A 15,789-nucleotide genomic window follows, 5' to 3' on the forward strand; every position below is an offset into this window, starting at 1 on the left:
CTTTCCCAGCTTCCAGAATTTCTAATAAATCTGAGTGTTAAGTAAAACTAAAATGTTAAGTGGAGATTTCTTCCAGCACCAATAATAGCTGGTTTTTATTTGTATTAATGATTTTATCTTAGAGTAGAATGAAGAGGTACTTCAAAATAAATATAGTCACTTCAGGGGAGAGGTGAATTATGACCAAATTGTCATAACTTGGTACGATGGAAGAGGCTCAAGCATGGGCACTAGACATGAATTCAAATCCTAAACATGCCGTTTATTAGCCATTTGATGATGGGGAAGTCATTTAACCTCTCTGAGTCTCTTTTTTTAACTATAGATAAAAATGATAATATATACCTGGAAGGGCTGTAGTGAGAATTAGTGATAACATATGCAGAATACCTGACACATAGTAAGTGCTTAGTAAATGCCTCTTCAGGATGTAGGTTGTCCTCAATATTTCAGTCTTGATTTTGTTGGTGTTTTCCATACCTGTTACCATCTGACCAAAGAGTACATTTGTGTGTTCTTCCTAAGAAATACCTGATTGTGGAGCTATACTGTCACAGATGTTTTGATGGTTTGCTTTTAGGTATTTAAGGATTTTCCCATTGGTGTTCATCCCTTAGAAGTGTAGTTGCTACCCTTTGGCGGGAAGGCAGTTGCCTTTTATCTGTAGCTCCTCGGTGAAGACAATTTAATTCAGAGTCTCCAACAGGGCTGAAGTTGACAAATTTGCCGATGGCACAATCACCAAGTCAGATGCCAAGTCTGAGGCACCTGCAGAACAGTGATGTTTCCAGCATAGCTTACAGGTGAGGGAGAAGGTCTGTAATATAGGCATGAATAGGAATTTCAGAGCCAAATATGAGTAAAGTTATATCACATGGATAGTGGCATACTGATTCTATTAAGGTACCCATTGTCTATTTCCCTATTGTAGAGGACTCACTTTGTTTTCCATGGGTGGTAGACTGGACTGCTTCCCCTCTGGGATGATTTGTAATGTTCTGTTAAGTCTGTAGAGGCCATGTTGGTTAGAAGTTAAACAATAAGTAGCCACTAAATTGATTTTGTGACCTTGCACTAGAAGTGACTTAAATTCTTGGGCCTTTGGTTCCTCAATTGTAAAATGGCATGATAATGATTTGCCAGCAGAATTATAGAGAATTTAATTAGGTAGTAAATGTAGAATTCTTACCATGGTCCATAGCACATAGTAGGCATTCAGTGAATGGAAGTAGGGGCTCTCACAGAGAGTGAGAGCCTAGCCCTACCGTCTCCCCTTGGTGACTCCTCATTCACCAGCAGTACCCGTAATGGGATAAAGGATTGCCTTCCATAGGGAAAGATGAGAGTGAGAACGTAGTCATTTAGAATCACCATCAAGGAGCTGACAGCAGTTCCTAAGAGCTAGTTTGATAGCGGAGAGGGACACCAGAACACTGACTGACTAGGGGAGGTGGGTACAAGTCCCATAGAAGGGGAAAGGAGATTTGGGGGTATCAGAAGACCAACTTAGCTCACTGCACAGTTTTCTCTGGGTCAGACTTCCTGTCCTTCTCCCAAGAACTCATTTCATCTCAAAGGGCCTGGGGGACAGAGGCACCCCTGCCCTCCTAGTCCAGCTCATTTTCTTCATGACCTCAGGCAGGCTGGTGGCTGTATCTCCCCTCTTCCTCAATTTGAGGCTACTAATACAGCTTCCACAATTCATGTCTCCATTATTTCCTGCATTCCTTGTGTGACCTCAGACGAGTCTTTCTGGTCTCATCTGTAAATCAGAGCAGAGCTGCCTCACCAGGATATGATAAGATTAAATGAAATGAGATGTGGGAACCACTTAGCATTTCACAGGAAGAAAGAAAATTGGCAATTTCCAGTGGCTTTATAATTATGTTATTGTAACATAGATGAGGTCCAGTCGAGAAGGCAAGAATAAAAATGTCAGATGTGTCTAGTCGGCTTCGCTCATTACGTGACCTGGGTGGTAATCATCCAGAACTGCGGAAGGCGCTGTTGTATGCTTCCTCCTTCCCATGTCAGAAACTACCACTTGACTCAGTATCAGGTTCTTACGGTGTTTCTCACCTATACTTTAACCTTTGGGAACTGGGTGTGTTAAGTGTATTTTGGGGCCTGTGCTTTTAGAGGAATTAAACTTCAATAGAATGACTCAGTACCTGTCAATATTTTCTTAGCCCGGAGTCAGGTGTCCGGGAGTGTTGTGAGGCAACAGTGACTAGAGATTGCAGTTTCTTTTTCTTCTTCTTTTTTTTTTAAATGTACTTTTTTTTTAAAAAAAGATTTTATTTATTTATTTGACAGAGAGAGAAGGAACACAAGCAGGGGGAGTGGGAGAGGAAGAAGCAGGCTCCCAACGGAGAAGCCTGATGTGGGACTCAATCCCAGGACTCTGGGATCACTCCCTGGGCCGAAGGCAGACGCTCAACGACTGAGCCACCCAGGCACCCCTAGATATTGCAGTTTCTGAAAGAGTTTTTCTTTCTTCCTTTTTTTAAAATTTAAATTCAATTAACCAACATATAGTACATTGTTAGTTTCAGTTGTAGTGCTCAATAATTCATCAGTTGGTTATAACAGCCCATTGCTCATTATATCACACACCCTCTTTAATGCCCATCACCCAGTTACCCCAACCCCCACCCACTTCCTCTCCAGCAACCCTCAGTTTGTTTCTCATCATTAAGAGTCTCTCGTTAAGTTTTCCTCCCTCTTTGATGACTTCCCACTCAGTTTTTCCCCCCTTCCCTTATGATCCTCTGCACTGGAACTGAAAGGTATTATGCTAAGTGAAATAAGTCAATCAGAGAAAGATAATTATCATATGGTTTCACTTATATGTAGAATATATGAAGGAGTTTTTCTGTTAGGCTCTGTGGCAAGATTTCTTCTTTCTGTACGTACAATTCTGTACGGTCCTGCCTGGGAAGAATTGAAATGCTGTGATGCCCGGCATGAACTCAACCACCATCCTGTACCTGCGTTCTTTCACAACTCATCTTTGTTTGCACCTGTCACATGAGGAAGCAGAGAGAGGTTTGATGAACAAAGGAGCAGAGAGTGAGGTTTTCTTTAGAGTGAAAAGAGAAAACTCCAAATGCTCACAGTTCCAGTGCTGGTTGCTAAATTTTAACTGGGCTGTGTTGGCACAAACTGTGGTAAAAGACTGGGGTTTTGGTTTCCTTAAAAAATGTGTATTTCTAGTCATCACAGATTGGTACCTTTTATAAAATATAACAAAAATGAAATATAGAAAACAACAAAGGCATGCAAAATATAAACCCCTGATCATGTGCTGAGATGTCTCAGCAAATTGCTATAAGTGATTCTAAATACATAATCTTGATTTCTGTATTTAGCTCATTATGAGCCAGTAACAAGCAATTCTCAGACTGGCACTGGTCCATGAACCACGCCTTGTAGCACATTGTGTCCTTTTCACAATAATCCATAGGGCATGGCTGAACCAAGGTGGGGAATACACAGTAAAGGTGGGAGAAGCTTTTCCCATGGGGGTCAGGACCCTGCCTATAAGGGAGGTATAACATGTCTTGACTGTAGAGGGAGACCTGCTCTGGGATGAGGAGCAAGAGATAGTAGTATGTAGGGTAGTTCCTTTGTTACTTGAGATCACATGTTTTGTGAAACAAGATTAGGCACCCTGGGCAACACTGACAGTCTAGTAGCCTCTCTACTGACAAGGGCCTTGGATGTCCCCAGTGTTGGTGCTTTTTTGGTCTGAAGGAACGTGGAAGCGGACTGGCCTTGTAGTTTCTCTGCCTCTCTCTAACTTCTTCCTTGAAGACTGCCTCTCTGAGGACTGGTCTCTGTGGTAGCTTATATTGTCTTAGCTCTGTGGCCTCACACGGGGCCAGAACTCTAAAAAAAATGATAGTTTCTCAAGTGTGTTCCAAGCTTCCCAATTTCCTCCTTCTGGTTCCTCTTCCCATGCCCTCTCCTCTCCCACATCCCTCAGTTGCCCGATAGCCCCTTGTTTCTCCTTTAAAGGGTCTAACATGCATTCCACTTTAAGAAACACTTGACTTCTTAATAACTTAAGCCTGTATGGATGACAATGTTGAGCTTCTTGTCTTTTCTCAATGGTCACCCTATTGAACATGAGTCTGAGCATGTTTAAGGCATCCTAACACACAGCCCATCTGGTGTGTAATATGGACAAAGGCATTTCAATGAAAGGAATCAGAGGTCTGTCATGTGCCTGTCTCCCACAATGTGCAGACTTTCTGCTAAGAGGACTTAGGGTTCCTGATGGTTTCTAAAGATTAAAGAATTACGTTTCTAATACAGAAAGGTCAGAGCCTTCAGCCAAGGGAAGCAAGGTGTTTGGTGCAGAGAGGACTATGTTAAGGGCAGTGGGCATCTCAGTGCCCTGGTATCACACCAGGGAGGTGGTCGTGTACTCTGACTCTATACAGACCTGCCCTGGTGATAGATGTCATTAGTCAAAGGTCAGTGACCACTGTTGCTGGAACAAAATTAGCAGGGGGTGATGTGAGCCAGCCTGAGCCACAGGCAGAAGTGTTCAGAAAGGCCAGAAGAAAGGCAGTTGCAAGAGTGGGATGTGGAGAAAAATAAGAAAGAGAAATAGGTGTGAATTGTTAGAATGGAACGATTAACCCATAGGTTGATTGGGCAACTCAGGCTACTTCTTGGAAATAAAGTGTTTAAATGTCTTTGTTTGCAGTTGAATGGAAACACTGGTTTAATATCTTGCTAGCACCCAATAAAATAAATCATTCTGTTGGGTTACTAATTCATTTTTCATTCAACCATTTATTCAGTCAGTCAGTAATTATGACGTGTTTATTGTATACAAGATGGTAGCTAGGAATTCAAAAATGAACAACATATGGTTCCTGTCCTTAGGGAACTTACTGTTTGCAAAAGGGGCTGACATGTATAATCATGACTTGTGATGTGGTATGATAAGTATAATTAAAAAGCTGTGGGAACACAGAGGCAGAGCACTGACCGTGTCCAGGGTCAATGGGAAGGATTGTCAGGAAAGCTTCTAGAGATAGTTGTATGTAGGGCAGTTCTTGAAAGATGAGAAGGATTATGGCAGGTAGACATGGGGAGAGGACAGTACAGTCAGAGGGGATGACATGGGGGTCTGGCATGTTGGAGACGTGGAAGGGGTCTAGTCTGGTGGGTATGCTGAGTGAGTGGTGGGCAGTCAGGCTGGAGGAAGAGGCTGGGCCCGGATTGTCAAGGGCTTTGAGTGTTGGACAAAAGGCTGGACTTTTTCCTTAAGTCACCAGAAGGCATTACATGACTTTTTGATCAGGTTTACTTTTTGGAGTGATCATTCTGCTAACTTTGTGAAAGATGGGGTGAAACAGTTCAATTAGAACATTGTAACAGAAGCTTAGGTGAGAGATGGTAAGAACCTAATGAAGGAAATGCAGAAAAGAGAAATATGGTGGAGTTTTAGAGATGAAATTAGAAGAAATTTGAAGGGTTGGTAGGACATAGATACCTGATAATCTATAAAGGATACGTGGGTCACTTGATGAGAAGTTCTCATCTGCGACCTGTAGGTCAGAACTGCCTGAGGGACTTCTAAAAATCCAGATTCCCAGGGCTGAGTGTCCATGCATTTCTTTCTCAATGTCTAGGATGTGGATATTATTCACCACCATGTCCCAAGCATCTAACACATGGTAGGTACTCAGGAACAAGTACCCGTGAAATGAATGAATGAATGAATGCAGCACCCTGTCTTACTGTCCTTCAGCACACTTCTCATTATGTGACATCATGTTCTATATTTATTGTGTGTATGTATTGTCCCTTCCCCCCAGATCCATGAGGAAAAGGACTTTTTGTTTATTGCTATATTTTGTTTGGTTCACTGCACTATTCCTAACACCTACAACAGTACCCAACAAGTGTCTTGTGGAATGAATGAATGAATGAATGAATGAAAACTAGATGGAGAATGAGAGTTCAACCAATTGAATGAAAATAGTTGATGAGATAATTATGAAATAAAGAATAACAGTGAATGAGGGTTAATGAACAAACGAATGAGTAAATGAATGATTGAATGAAGTGGTTTGCAACTCAGGACATGAGTAGAAAGAGGAGAAGGGGGAAATTTAAACTCCAAGAACAGGACTGACAACCTGCAGACTTCACTGCGGTGCGTTACTGAGAATCTCCCAGTTCAGCAGTACCACTGTGAGCTCCAGTGATCACAGAGGTGGAAGAGAACAGGAGGGCTAGTCTCACATTTGGACAACTACAAGACCGGGAGGGGCACTCAGGATAGAGAACTGGAAGGCACGGAGGCAGGAGGGAGCTTGGCTGCTCCAGAGGTTTGTAATGTCCATTAGTCAAAAACATCCCTAGAGAACGAATGTCTCCAAAATGAGTTCAGGGAGAACAAGGTAAAGTCTTTGTGGCAGTATTTCTTTCCATGGCATCCACACTTCTCTGATGACGTGGAAGGAAGGAATGAGTTTTCTTACAAGGGAAGCCGTGCATCCTCACTTCACTTTGGTTTTGGTGGAATTAAAACACTGTTTTGTTCTAAAAGTTGTTGTAATGAACAAAAACACTAGTCTTTAAGCTTCACTGCCTGTGCTTCAGTGATACTTGTGCCACCGATCTCCCTCTTACCCCTGCTGAATGGAGACCAAGCAATTAAAACCATGTCTTTAATTCTGAAGTAGTAGTATTTTTTCTGCTAATGTTCTTTTTCCTGGAAGGCTTTTGTTTCTCTCTCTCTCTCAATCTCAATCTCTCTCTTTTTCTTTCTCCCCCCCACCCCATCTCTATGTTGCAAAGGATTAGCTTTTTATTTCTATCCCCTCAATAATAAAATCAATGTGAAGCACTTGGCTTCCTCCCAAAGGCAAGGTAGAGAGGAGCAGATCTATGGACAGTGCATTTGCTCTTTTGTCCTTGGATACATTGCATATCCAGTGATGTGACCATTTCATTTCTTAGAGGCCTGCCCCAAAGAACGACTTCTGTAGAGCTCTTTAAAACAATCTTTCTTAATCCTATAGGATCTTGGATTTACCCAGATCACTTATGGTGGAAATAGTTGCATTGTGACATCAGAGTGTCTTACACTTGGCTGAGTATGTGCGTGTGAGAAAAATTATTGTGTGCAGTGTGGTGGCCCCAGAGAAGTCATGTTTTACTTAAGAAAATACTGACTTGAAAGGCTTGGTCCCGCATATTTTCTAATTTACTTCCCTCACTTTATCCCCGAGTCATTTTTCTTGTTTATTCATGTGTTGGAGCTTCACTGAGTGTAACATAGGCCAGCACGGTGTTGGGCGCCGGGGGTATGATACAACATTCGCTTCCAAGGAACGCACTGTCCAAAGGGAGAGGTCAACAACGACAACAACACGTGAAAAAAGGCACTTGCAGAATTTGCTTCTCATTCAGCACTGTTAATATTTAAGCTGCAAAATGCCTCAAAAGAAGGCATAAGATATCTGCTGTTATTTTTAACTTTTTTCGAGAGAAAGGCCAGTGAAGATTCAAAAGCTTTTAAAAGCTGCTTTCGTGTGCTTAGGAGCACTTTAGGGCTGGACGCAGAAGCCAATGGAGCGTCCAGCTGCCTGTGTGGTGTGATCGGAAGCCCCACCTCTTTCTGCAGTGTCCCTGCAACAGGACCTAACATGACTATTCTTTAGAGTTCAGTCTTCAGAGACTCGTGTTAAAATGCAGATACTTTGAACCCTAATGCCAATATCATAATTTAATACTTTAATAATTCTTTTAACAAAGTAAACACATTTTGTCCAAGTGTTCCTTCTGGTATTGCAGGTAGTTTTTGAAGGGTTCCTGAGGGAAGAAGTACAAGCACAGAGTGTGGAATTTGGCTTGCTACAGTTTAAAAAGCTCATCTTCTGGAATGTACTGAATATCTTTTATATGCAGGACACAATCTACTGCCCCCAACAGGGATTCCAAGAAACAAAGACACAGTATCTGGCTATAAAGAGACTATACTCTCTTAGGAAAAATTATGCATCTGTATGTAAATATCTGATCACATGATAAATAGTGCCAGGCAGAGAGCAAATTCCTAATCCAAAGTACCAAGGAAATGTGCCCTAAGATTGGAGACAAGGAGACCCACTTCCAGCTGGGCTGATAGAGTAATAGCATCCCAGGGTGGTGAGATTTGGCCTGGGCCTGGGGATGACAGCAAGGATTTGGGCAGAGAGCACAGAAAACGTGCCAGGACAGGGCTGGGGGATAGGCTGAGTGCAGATAGTAACCAGTCAAAGGAGTTTTGGGGATAGTGAGTAGACAGATGCCTTTGTTTGGCATGAAGGGTCCACAGGAAGGAAGAGTGGGAAAACAGGTAGATGGTGGAGGACCTCCAGTTCCTTCCTGACAAGTTCAGACTTCATTCCACAGGTCTTGGGGATCCAGGGAAAGGAAATGAGCAGAAAAGCAACATGGTCAAAGTTGTCTTTGAAACCATCCCAGCTTAGAGGCGGAATGCTGTATGGATGAGAGGAGTGGAACTTGAGAATCAGGAGGTCAGATGTGAAGCTAATTGGGCTGTCAAATTCGGGAGGTGACAGTACAGGTGGAAAGGAAGTGACAGATATGAGAGTCACTGAGAAGGAGGAATCACCTCGACCTCAGTCCTCTTGCTGTGAACCACTGCTTTACTAATGTGAGAAGTCAGAGGCAGGATAGACTAGCCATGAGTGTGACTGTCTTTGGGGTCAGGGTCAGACACCTGGCTCAAATCCCCAGCTCTTCATTAACTCATTTCGTGTCATTGAACAGGTTCCTTAGCCTCCCCAAGCCTCGGTTTTCTCATGAGTAAAATGGGGAGAAGGGTACATACCTCATAGGGATGTTGCAAAAATCAGTTGAAGATCAATGGTTGCCAAATAACAGGCAGGCATGCAAAACATCGTTGTATTCCTCAAGAGAAGTAAAGCCAGAGCTTCATCTAAGAAGTCGCTGTAATTTTCACAGACAAACTTTGAGGTCTAAGACTCTTGTTTTCATTTTGTCTAAGTAAGCAGACCAAGTAGCTAACCACATGTCCCACCCCCATCTCATTTTCCCCTCTCCCAACCACACGGTAACCGGGTGAATACTGTGTGTTTCTGTATTTTAGTGGCTGACCATGTGCTCTGAATGTGTTGTTTCTTCCTTTCTTTTGCTTTCTGAGCTAATAGGAACAAAGGCATTTTTTTTAACCTAAATAATGTGCCTCCTTGTTGTTTGGCAAATAACATGGATTTTTAAAGGAAAAATCATGGTTTCCTATCTGCTGCCACTTCCCCGGCGCTGGCTCAGTGGCCTGTGTCTCTTCAGTTGTTCACCAGTTGTGTACCAGCTGCTCTACATGGCATCACAGGGGGTTATAAAGATGCTCAAGATGGCATTCCTGGGGACCTCCCGTTTCCTGCGAGAGAAAAGCTATGTACGCACAGAATGAGGTTGCACAGTAGTCGGGAAGCACATTGCCGGATAGAGTTTAGTAAGAGAGAGACTGGTTTCATGTCTGGTTTTATGATGTGGCATATATGTACTCAGAGCCGGGGCCTGGGAGGCACGGGAACTGGGCTTCCAAGGAGCAGAGATGGCAAAGTCTCGCGTCCCTCCTCATCCTTCGTTCTCGGTGAGTGGGAGGGGAAAGGAGGAAGGTGGCAGGAGAGATGGGTGTTCCACGGACAGCCCCGACCAGCAACACTTGGTTCAGGTCCTCTGATCATGTGACTGCTTTATTTATAAGGAGATGATATAAAATGTTCTAAGAAATGGAGCCTGGCATGTGCTATAAGTTTCCTCATGTCACTCCATGGTTTCTTAAGATGGCAGTCAAGAGAAATGGCTTTCTAGTCCTGGGCTATTGGCTGTTTTTATTGTATGGACACTGTGAGTTCTCTTAGTGACCAGGTCCTTTTTTACATTGGTGCTAGATAACTTGATAAAGTGTGTGCCCACCTGTTTTAAAAGTTGCCTCCTATAATGTGTTTTTCTATTAGCCTTAATTCTGTCTCCTTTATAAATCCCCATTCTTGTTCCCTGCCCTTCTCCTCCCCATCCTTTTTCCCCTCTTTGTTACATCCACGTGATCAAGACATATTGTATATGCATCTGCCTCATCTGCTGTAATTCCTTTCTGGAACAGTGTGGAGGGTAATGAAAGGAAGAACGGCTTCCTCGGAAGTTCAGTCTCTTCCTGGGACTAAGTCTGTGTAAAAAGAACACTTGAGGTGCAGAAGGAAGGAAAGGAAACAAAGCCGCAGGAATATGTAGCTCACGATTGGAGCCACTGTATTCTTGGGCCGGGCTCTGTGGCCTTGGGACAGATTGCTCTCCCTCCCCAACCTCCAATTCCTTTGCTGCGTGGTGGAAAGCCAGGGCCTTCCTAGGTATTTTCCAAGTTGTTGACTCTGTGATGTCACTAAGAGAACAGGTGAGTCTAAGCGGGTGCAGTGGTTTCAGCCAATAGTGACCTCACCTTTCATGCCTGAGGCAAGGCCACTGGAGCAGGAAGTCTGAGCAGGTGGTTTTCCTCCCCCTCTAGGGCCACTCTGACTCTCTTTGTCCCTTCTTCCTCAATAGCCATGGGAGTGACTGCTCAGGAGGGAGCCCTACTAAACTCACTTTTCTCCATTTACTCTCACCTTGCTCTCATCCTGGGGCTGTCCTGTCCTTTGGGTAGAGAACCTTCTTCTGAGCCGGCTCAAGACCTCCATTCTCCCATCATCTTCTGGCTGCTGTGCTTGGCATTATCTCTTGCATTTGAACAAAAACTCACTGACCAGCCTGGAGAGTTCGGTTGAGGGTCCTCAGCAAGTTGCCGGAACGCACCAGCCTCCCTGCACAGCATCCCTTAGATCTGCTGTCAAGTCACTGGTCTCACCTGAATCTCTTCTTCAGTTATTTCCTCCCCGACTTAGAGTAAGCACTGCCCTTCCATGAAATCAAGCCCTGAAGCTCTCTGGGGCTTTATTTCAGCAATGACATCCACTGTTGTACACGCCCCTACCACCTTGCGCTGAGTTGCTCCCTGTCATCTGCATCTGATGGTAGCTTCTGACTTGGAGATGAGTCCATTTCTACAAATGTACATTGTGAACCTCTTGTGTGCTTGGTACCATAATAAAAACTTGACGGCTTCTGCTGGATAGTTTCACTTGTCTCACGCCTGTCTTTCATTTCTGTTCTGCCCCTGCCTTTGCTTCACTGTGTGATCATCTCTAGGCCCCAACTCCCTCTCCCTTCCTGGCAGTTTGATTTTACAAACTTCCTCTGCTGTCCTGCCTTAATAGCTTTTAGCTTCAAGGCACGATTTATGCTTCCTCAAAGGGTGAGGGTTTATTCTCTGAATTATTGTTTCTTTTGCAGTTCTAGCGTGGTAAATCCAGCTTCCACCATGATTGATACGTCCCAGGAAAACACAAGGAAGACAGCTGTGTCTCCGGCTAAGGTACATTGAGCTCAGACCCTGAATATCTCATTTTTGGCAAGAATACCATTTTTCTCATTTTAGCAAAGCACCGTGAAATAAAGAGGATTTTTTTTGTACCAAATATAGATGATTTTTACTATTTAATGTAAGAAGTCGCTCTTGTGGTGAAAATATTGATGATGCCATGTTTCTGCATTGCTGGAGACTCTGATTTCTTGCCCTAGAGAATAAAAAGTCTCAAGCTATTGGGGACTGCTGCTTTTTAAGCATTCGGAATGTGACTTGTTAGTTCCATATCAGTCCATATTGCTGTTCTTAGCTTCCTGAATCTCTGTTAGAGATCTGCTTGTGGGAGGGGATTGCTAATTTATGAAACTCTAGACAGTAAACATTGATATTCAGTTTTATATTAATAAAAAATTCTATTTACTGATCCCCTTTCTGTCATCGAAATTGATGATCATAATAGTGATAATGAAGCACTTCAAACACCTTGATAAGTGTCTTTTAATTCTTATAGGAAAGGTCATTTACAATTATATTTAGTTCAGCTTTAATCTAGCACAGCAAAAGTCTCATATGGTAGAAAGAGCATGGGGAATCTGCCCTGATTCGTCTCAGGTTGACCCTAACCTTGACCAGGCCCAAATTTTCTCACCTTTGTAAAATATGAGGTTTAGATTCAAATGACTGACTTTGTAGGACTCCGGATTGAGCATATTTTATACAGCTTAATTTTTCTTTCGAATATCTGGTAATTCTATGTCAGCCACATTAACGAGGACAATAATGTGTTAAGCAGGCCAGATAGAGTTTACTGGATAAAACTATCAATACTGGAGATAATCAGCATTTGCTAACACTGAGTTGCTGCTATGACATTTAAAATGAGTTTAATAAACAATATTTTTCCCCAGCAAAGGAAGAATCCGTTTAATAGCTCCAAGTTGCCAGAAGATCACTTATCTCAACAAACCAAAAGTGAGCCGTCAAAAAATGGAAAGGCTGGTTTCTTTCAGACTTCAAAAGAAGGTAAATATTATTTTTATGGACTAGATATTTTTAATCTTTGTTATCTGTGGACTAAGGGAAATTCTCAGAGTTCCTTTAACTCGAATAACTTTCAAGAGAAAGTGAAAAGTACTGATGGTTTTCTTATTTTATGTGCCCACTGGTTTCCTGCCTGAGGGAAGGAAGCAGAAATTTTAGAAACTGGAAGTTCATGTATTCCAGTCTTGGACCTGACACTTGTTGTTTGACCTCCCGACCTTGGGATCTCCCTCAGTGAACTAGGGAATTTTTTGACTGGAGGCATTCAGTCACTCATGTAACGACATGTATTGGAGGTCTACCACATGCAGACATAGTTCGTGTAAAATTAAGACTTGGCCTCAAGGAAAAAAAAAAGCTACTTGACAATGTTGCGATCCTCTAATCTGTAATTATCAGCCTAGTCCCTGAGGAGGCATTTGATCAGGTTTGTGGCTTAATTGATTTAAGTCTGCCTCTTATGGAATTTTACCATTCTTCCATGCCACTAAGAAGAAAACACTAGACAATTCAGTCTCTTCAAAAGCAACTGTAGGAAGATTCCACAGGCATTAAAGATTGGACAAGGGGTAGAAAATTAACACTGAATTGTGGAGTTGGAGTTTCAGTTATCCTGTTTTAATATTAGTGTATTTTCCCCTCTCTATTGGATACACATTATATTATGTAAAATATTTTACAGAAAAAAAGGGGCTGGGACATGTTACCTTTTTTTTTTAACTTTCTGGAAAAAATTCATTTTTATTTTTATTTTAAAGATTTATTTATTTGAGAGAGAGAGAAAGAGAGCAGGAGGGGAGGGGCAGAGGAAAAGGGAGACAGAGTCTCAAACAGACTCCATGCTGAGCACGGAGCCCCACATTGGGGTTTGATCTCACCACCCAGAGATTATGACCAGAGCTGAAACCAAGAGTTGGACACTTAACTGACTGTGCCACCCAGGAGTCCCTGAAAAAATTAAGTTTTGTTTTAGAGATTTTCTTTTTAAAAAATTAATTTTTTTTTTTTTTTTTAGAAAATTGAGTTTCTTGGGGTGCCTGGGTGGCTCGGTTGGTTAAGCATACACCTTCAGCTCTGGCCATGATCCTGGGGTCCTGGAATCGAGCCCCATGTGGGGCTCCCTGCTCAGCGGGGAACCTGCTCCTCCCTCTTCCGCTACCCCTCCCCCTGCTCGTGCCCTCGCTTTTTCTCAACAAAATAAATAAAATCGTTAAAAAAAAAAAAAAAAAGGAAAATTGAATTCCTTTTTCTGGTTTCCATATGTAAATTTTTAAAGTGACTTCTATGTTTTTTCTTAGCTTCCTTAAGGAATTTTAAAAATCTTTTCTAAAAACTATTTATTGAGTATAAAAATACCACAAAGTATGTATGTAAAGCACAGTAATCTTAAATGGACAGTTCATGAAGTTCATGCCTGAATTTTTAAATGCTTTTTAATTAGATCTGCACTTACGATAATACTTTATTGTCTTTAATATTTTACTACTTTTGCTGCATGTAGATTAATTCATGTTAGGTGTTTTAAATTATAGAGCTATTCTCCATTTGACATGTCACCTAATGTGTTTTAATTTACAGGTGAATTGTTAGAGTCAAAAGAAAAGTCATCTGTCCCAGATACTTCAAGCCAAAATTTAGAGAAACTAAAGCCGAGATTTCCAGGCCCCGAGAATGGATCTCAGGTCAAGCCTCCAATCCCGAAAGCCAGGAAAATGCTCCCCAAACCACATGAGTTGAAGCAAGATGATAACCAGTCTTTTCCTCGACAAAGGACAGACTCCCTGAGTGCAAGGGGGGCTCCCAGAGGGATCCTGAAACGCAACTCCAGTTCCAGCAGCACAGACTCAGAAACAGTTCGTTTTCATCAGAACTTGGAACCCAAAAGCAAAATCGTGTCCCCTGGCCTCACCATCCATGAAAGAATTTCTGAGAAGGAGCATTGTTTAGATGATGACTCCTCTTCAAACTCCCTGGAGCCATTAAAGCATGTGAGATTCTCTGCAGTGAAGGATGAACTCCCCCAGAGTCCTGGGCTAAGCCATGGCCGGGAAGTAGGGGAATTTAGTATTTTAGAGTCTGACAGGTTGAAGAATGGAACGGAAGATATTGCGGATGTCGATGAGCTTTGGAATGACCCTAAGCCTTCCCAAAAGAGGAATTCTTTACCTTTACATCAGTCAGCCTCCAGCCCAAGTGCATCAAACAACAAAGCACATCAGCCAATGACTTCTGGTTCTTTTCCAATGAATGGGCACCATTCTCCCTCGGAAGGTTTAACTCCAAGACCAGAGTCCATTGAAAATTCACCCACCATCAATGAACACAAAGCTAAACCATCAGAATTATCAAGCCTTGAAGGAGAATTGTCCAAAAGCCCTGCTGGTAAGAGAGTTGTGACTACCAGACTATAAAAACCAACCCAGTGGGCTTGGAATGGCCAGGCCAGCCCTGTAGAAGCCCCATTTTGCCTCATAGACATTCCAGCTATAATTTAGACAGGTGCCACTGGGGAATGATTATACTACCTCTTAATGGGTTTGGAGGTTTTCCTCAATCATCAGTAACTAAAGTGATAACTAACACTAAAACCAGGATAACATCGTTTCTGGCCCATTATGCTTTTCCCTAAAAAATTTAACTATCAATTATTTAACTGAACAAATTACAGTGTTTTGAATTAAATCAAGGTGTGTATATAGAGTAAGAATTAAATATATGCTAATACCTTTGCACAGAATATATTATTTACCGAATGCATATTTATCGATTACCATTTAATCAAAATTTGATTTTTTTAAAAAGATTTTATTTTTAAGTAAATCTCTATACCCAACGTGAGGCTGGGATTCACAACCCCAAGATCAAGAGTTGCACGCTCCACCAGCTGGCTAGCCAGGCCCCCCAGATTTTTTTTTAATCTCAGAAGAACCTTCATTTTTTTTTTTTTAATTTGAGAGAGAGACAGAACATGAGTGGGGGGAGGGGCAGAGGGAAAAGACAAGCAGACTCCCTGCTGAGCAGAGAGCCCAATGTAGGGCTCCAACCCAGGATCCTGAGATCATGATCTGAGCCAAAGTCAGATGCTTAACCAACTGAGCCAGCTAGATGCCCTGAACCTTCATTTTCTTAGCCATTTGTTCTTAGATGTTAAAAGTGCTGAAGGAACTTTCTCCTTCAGCTGCTTTGAGCTGAGAGGCCAAGAGAATACTGCTTTTCCCTCCTACCTAGCTAACTAGCCCTGTCTTGAAGATCTTACACCTCTCAAGGGATGAGACACTGTTTTCCCA

General features: G+C 42.3%; 1 protein-coding gene across 34 annotated transcripts in view; it reads left to right on the top strand.

Moving 5' to 3' along the window:
* Window positions 1-15,789, top strand: part of SYTL2 (synaptotagmin like 2) — a 121,454-nt gene that overhangs the window by 68,153 nt on the left and 37,512 nt on the right. For all 34 annotated transcript variants that reach the window (XM_048217382.2, XM_057316777.1, XM_057316776.1 and 31 more), the window contains 3 exons: window positions 11,389-11,470; window positions 12,370-12,484; window positions 14,081-14,884. In XM_048217382.2, the coding sequence (XP_048073339.2) occupies window positions 11,389-11,470; window positions 12,370-12,484; window positions 14,081-14,884 (1,001 nt within the window). The remainder of the gene's footprint in view (window positions 1-11,388; window positions 11,471-12,369; window positions 12,485-14,080; window positions 14,885-15,789) is intronic.

Source organism: Ursus arctos, unplaced genomic scaffold, assembly GCF_023065955.2.
Source record: "Ursus arctos isolate Adak ecotype North America unplaced genomic scaffold, UrsArc2.0 scaffold_22, whole genome shotgun sequence".
Classification (NCBI taxonomy): Eukaryota; Metazoa; Chordata; class Mammalia; order Carnivora; family Ursidae; genus Ursus; species Ursus arctos.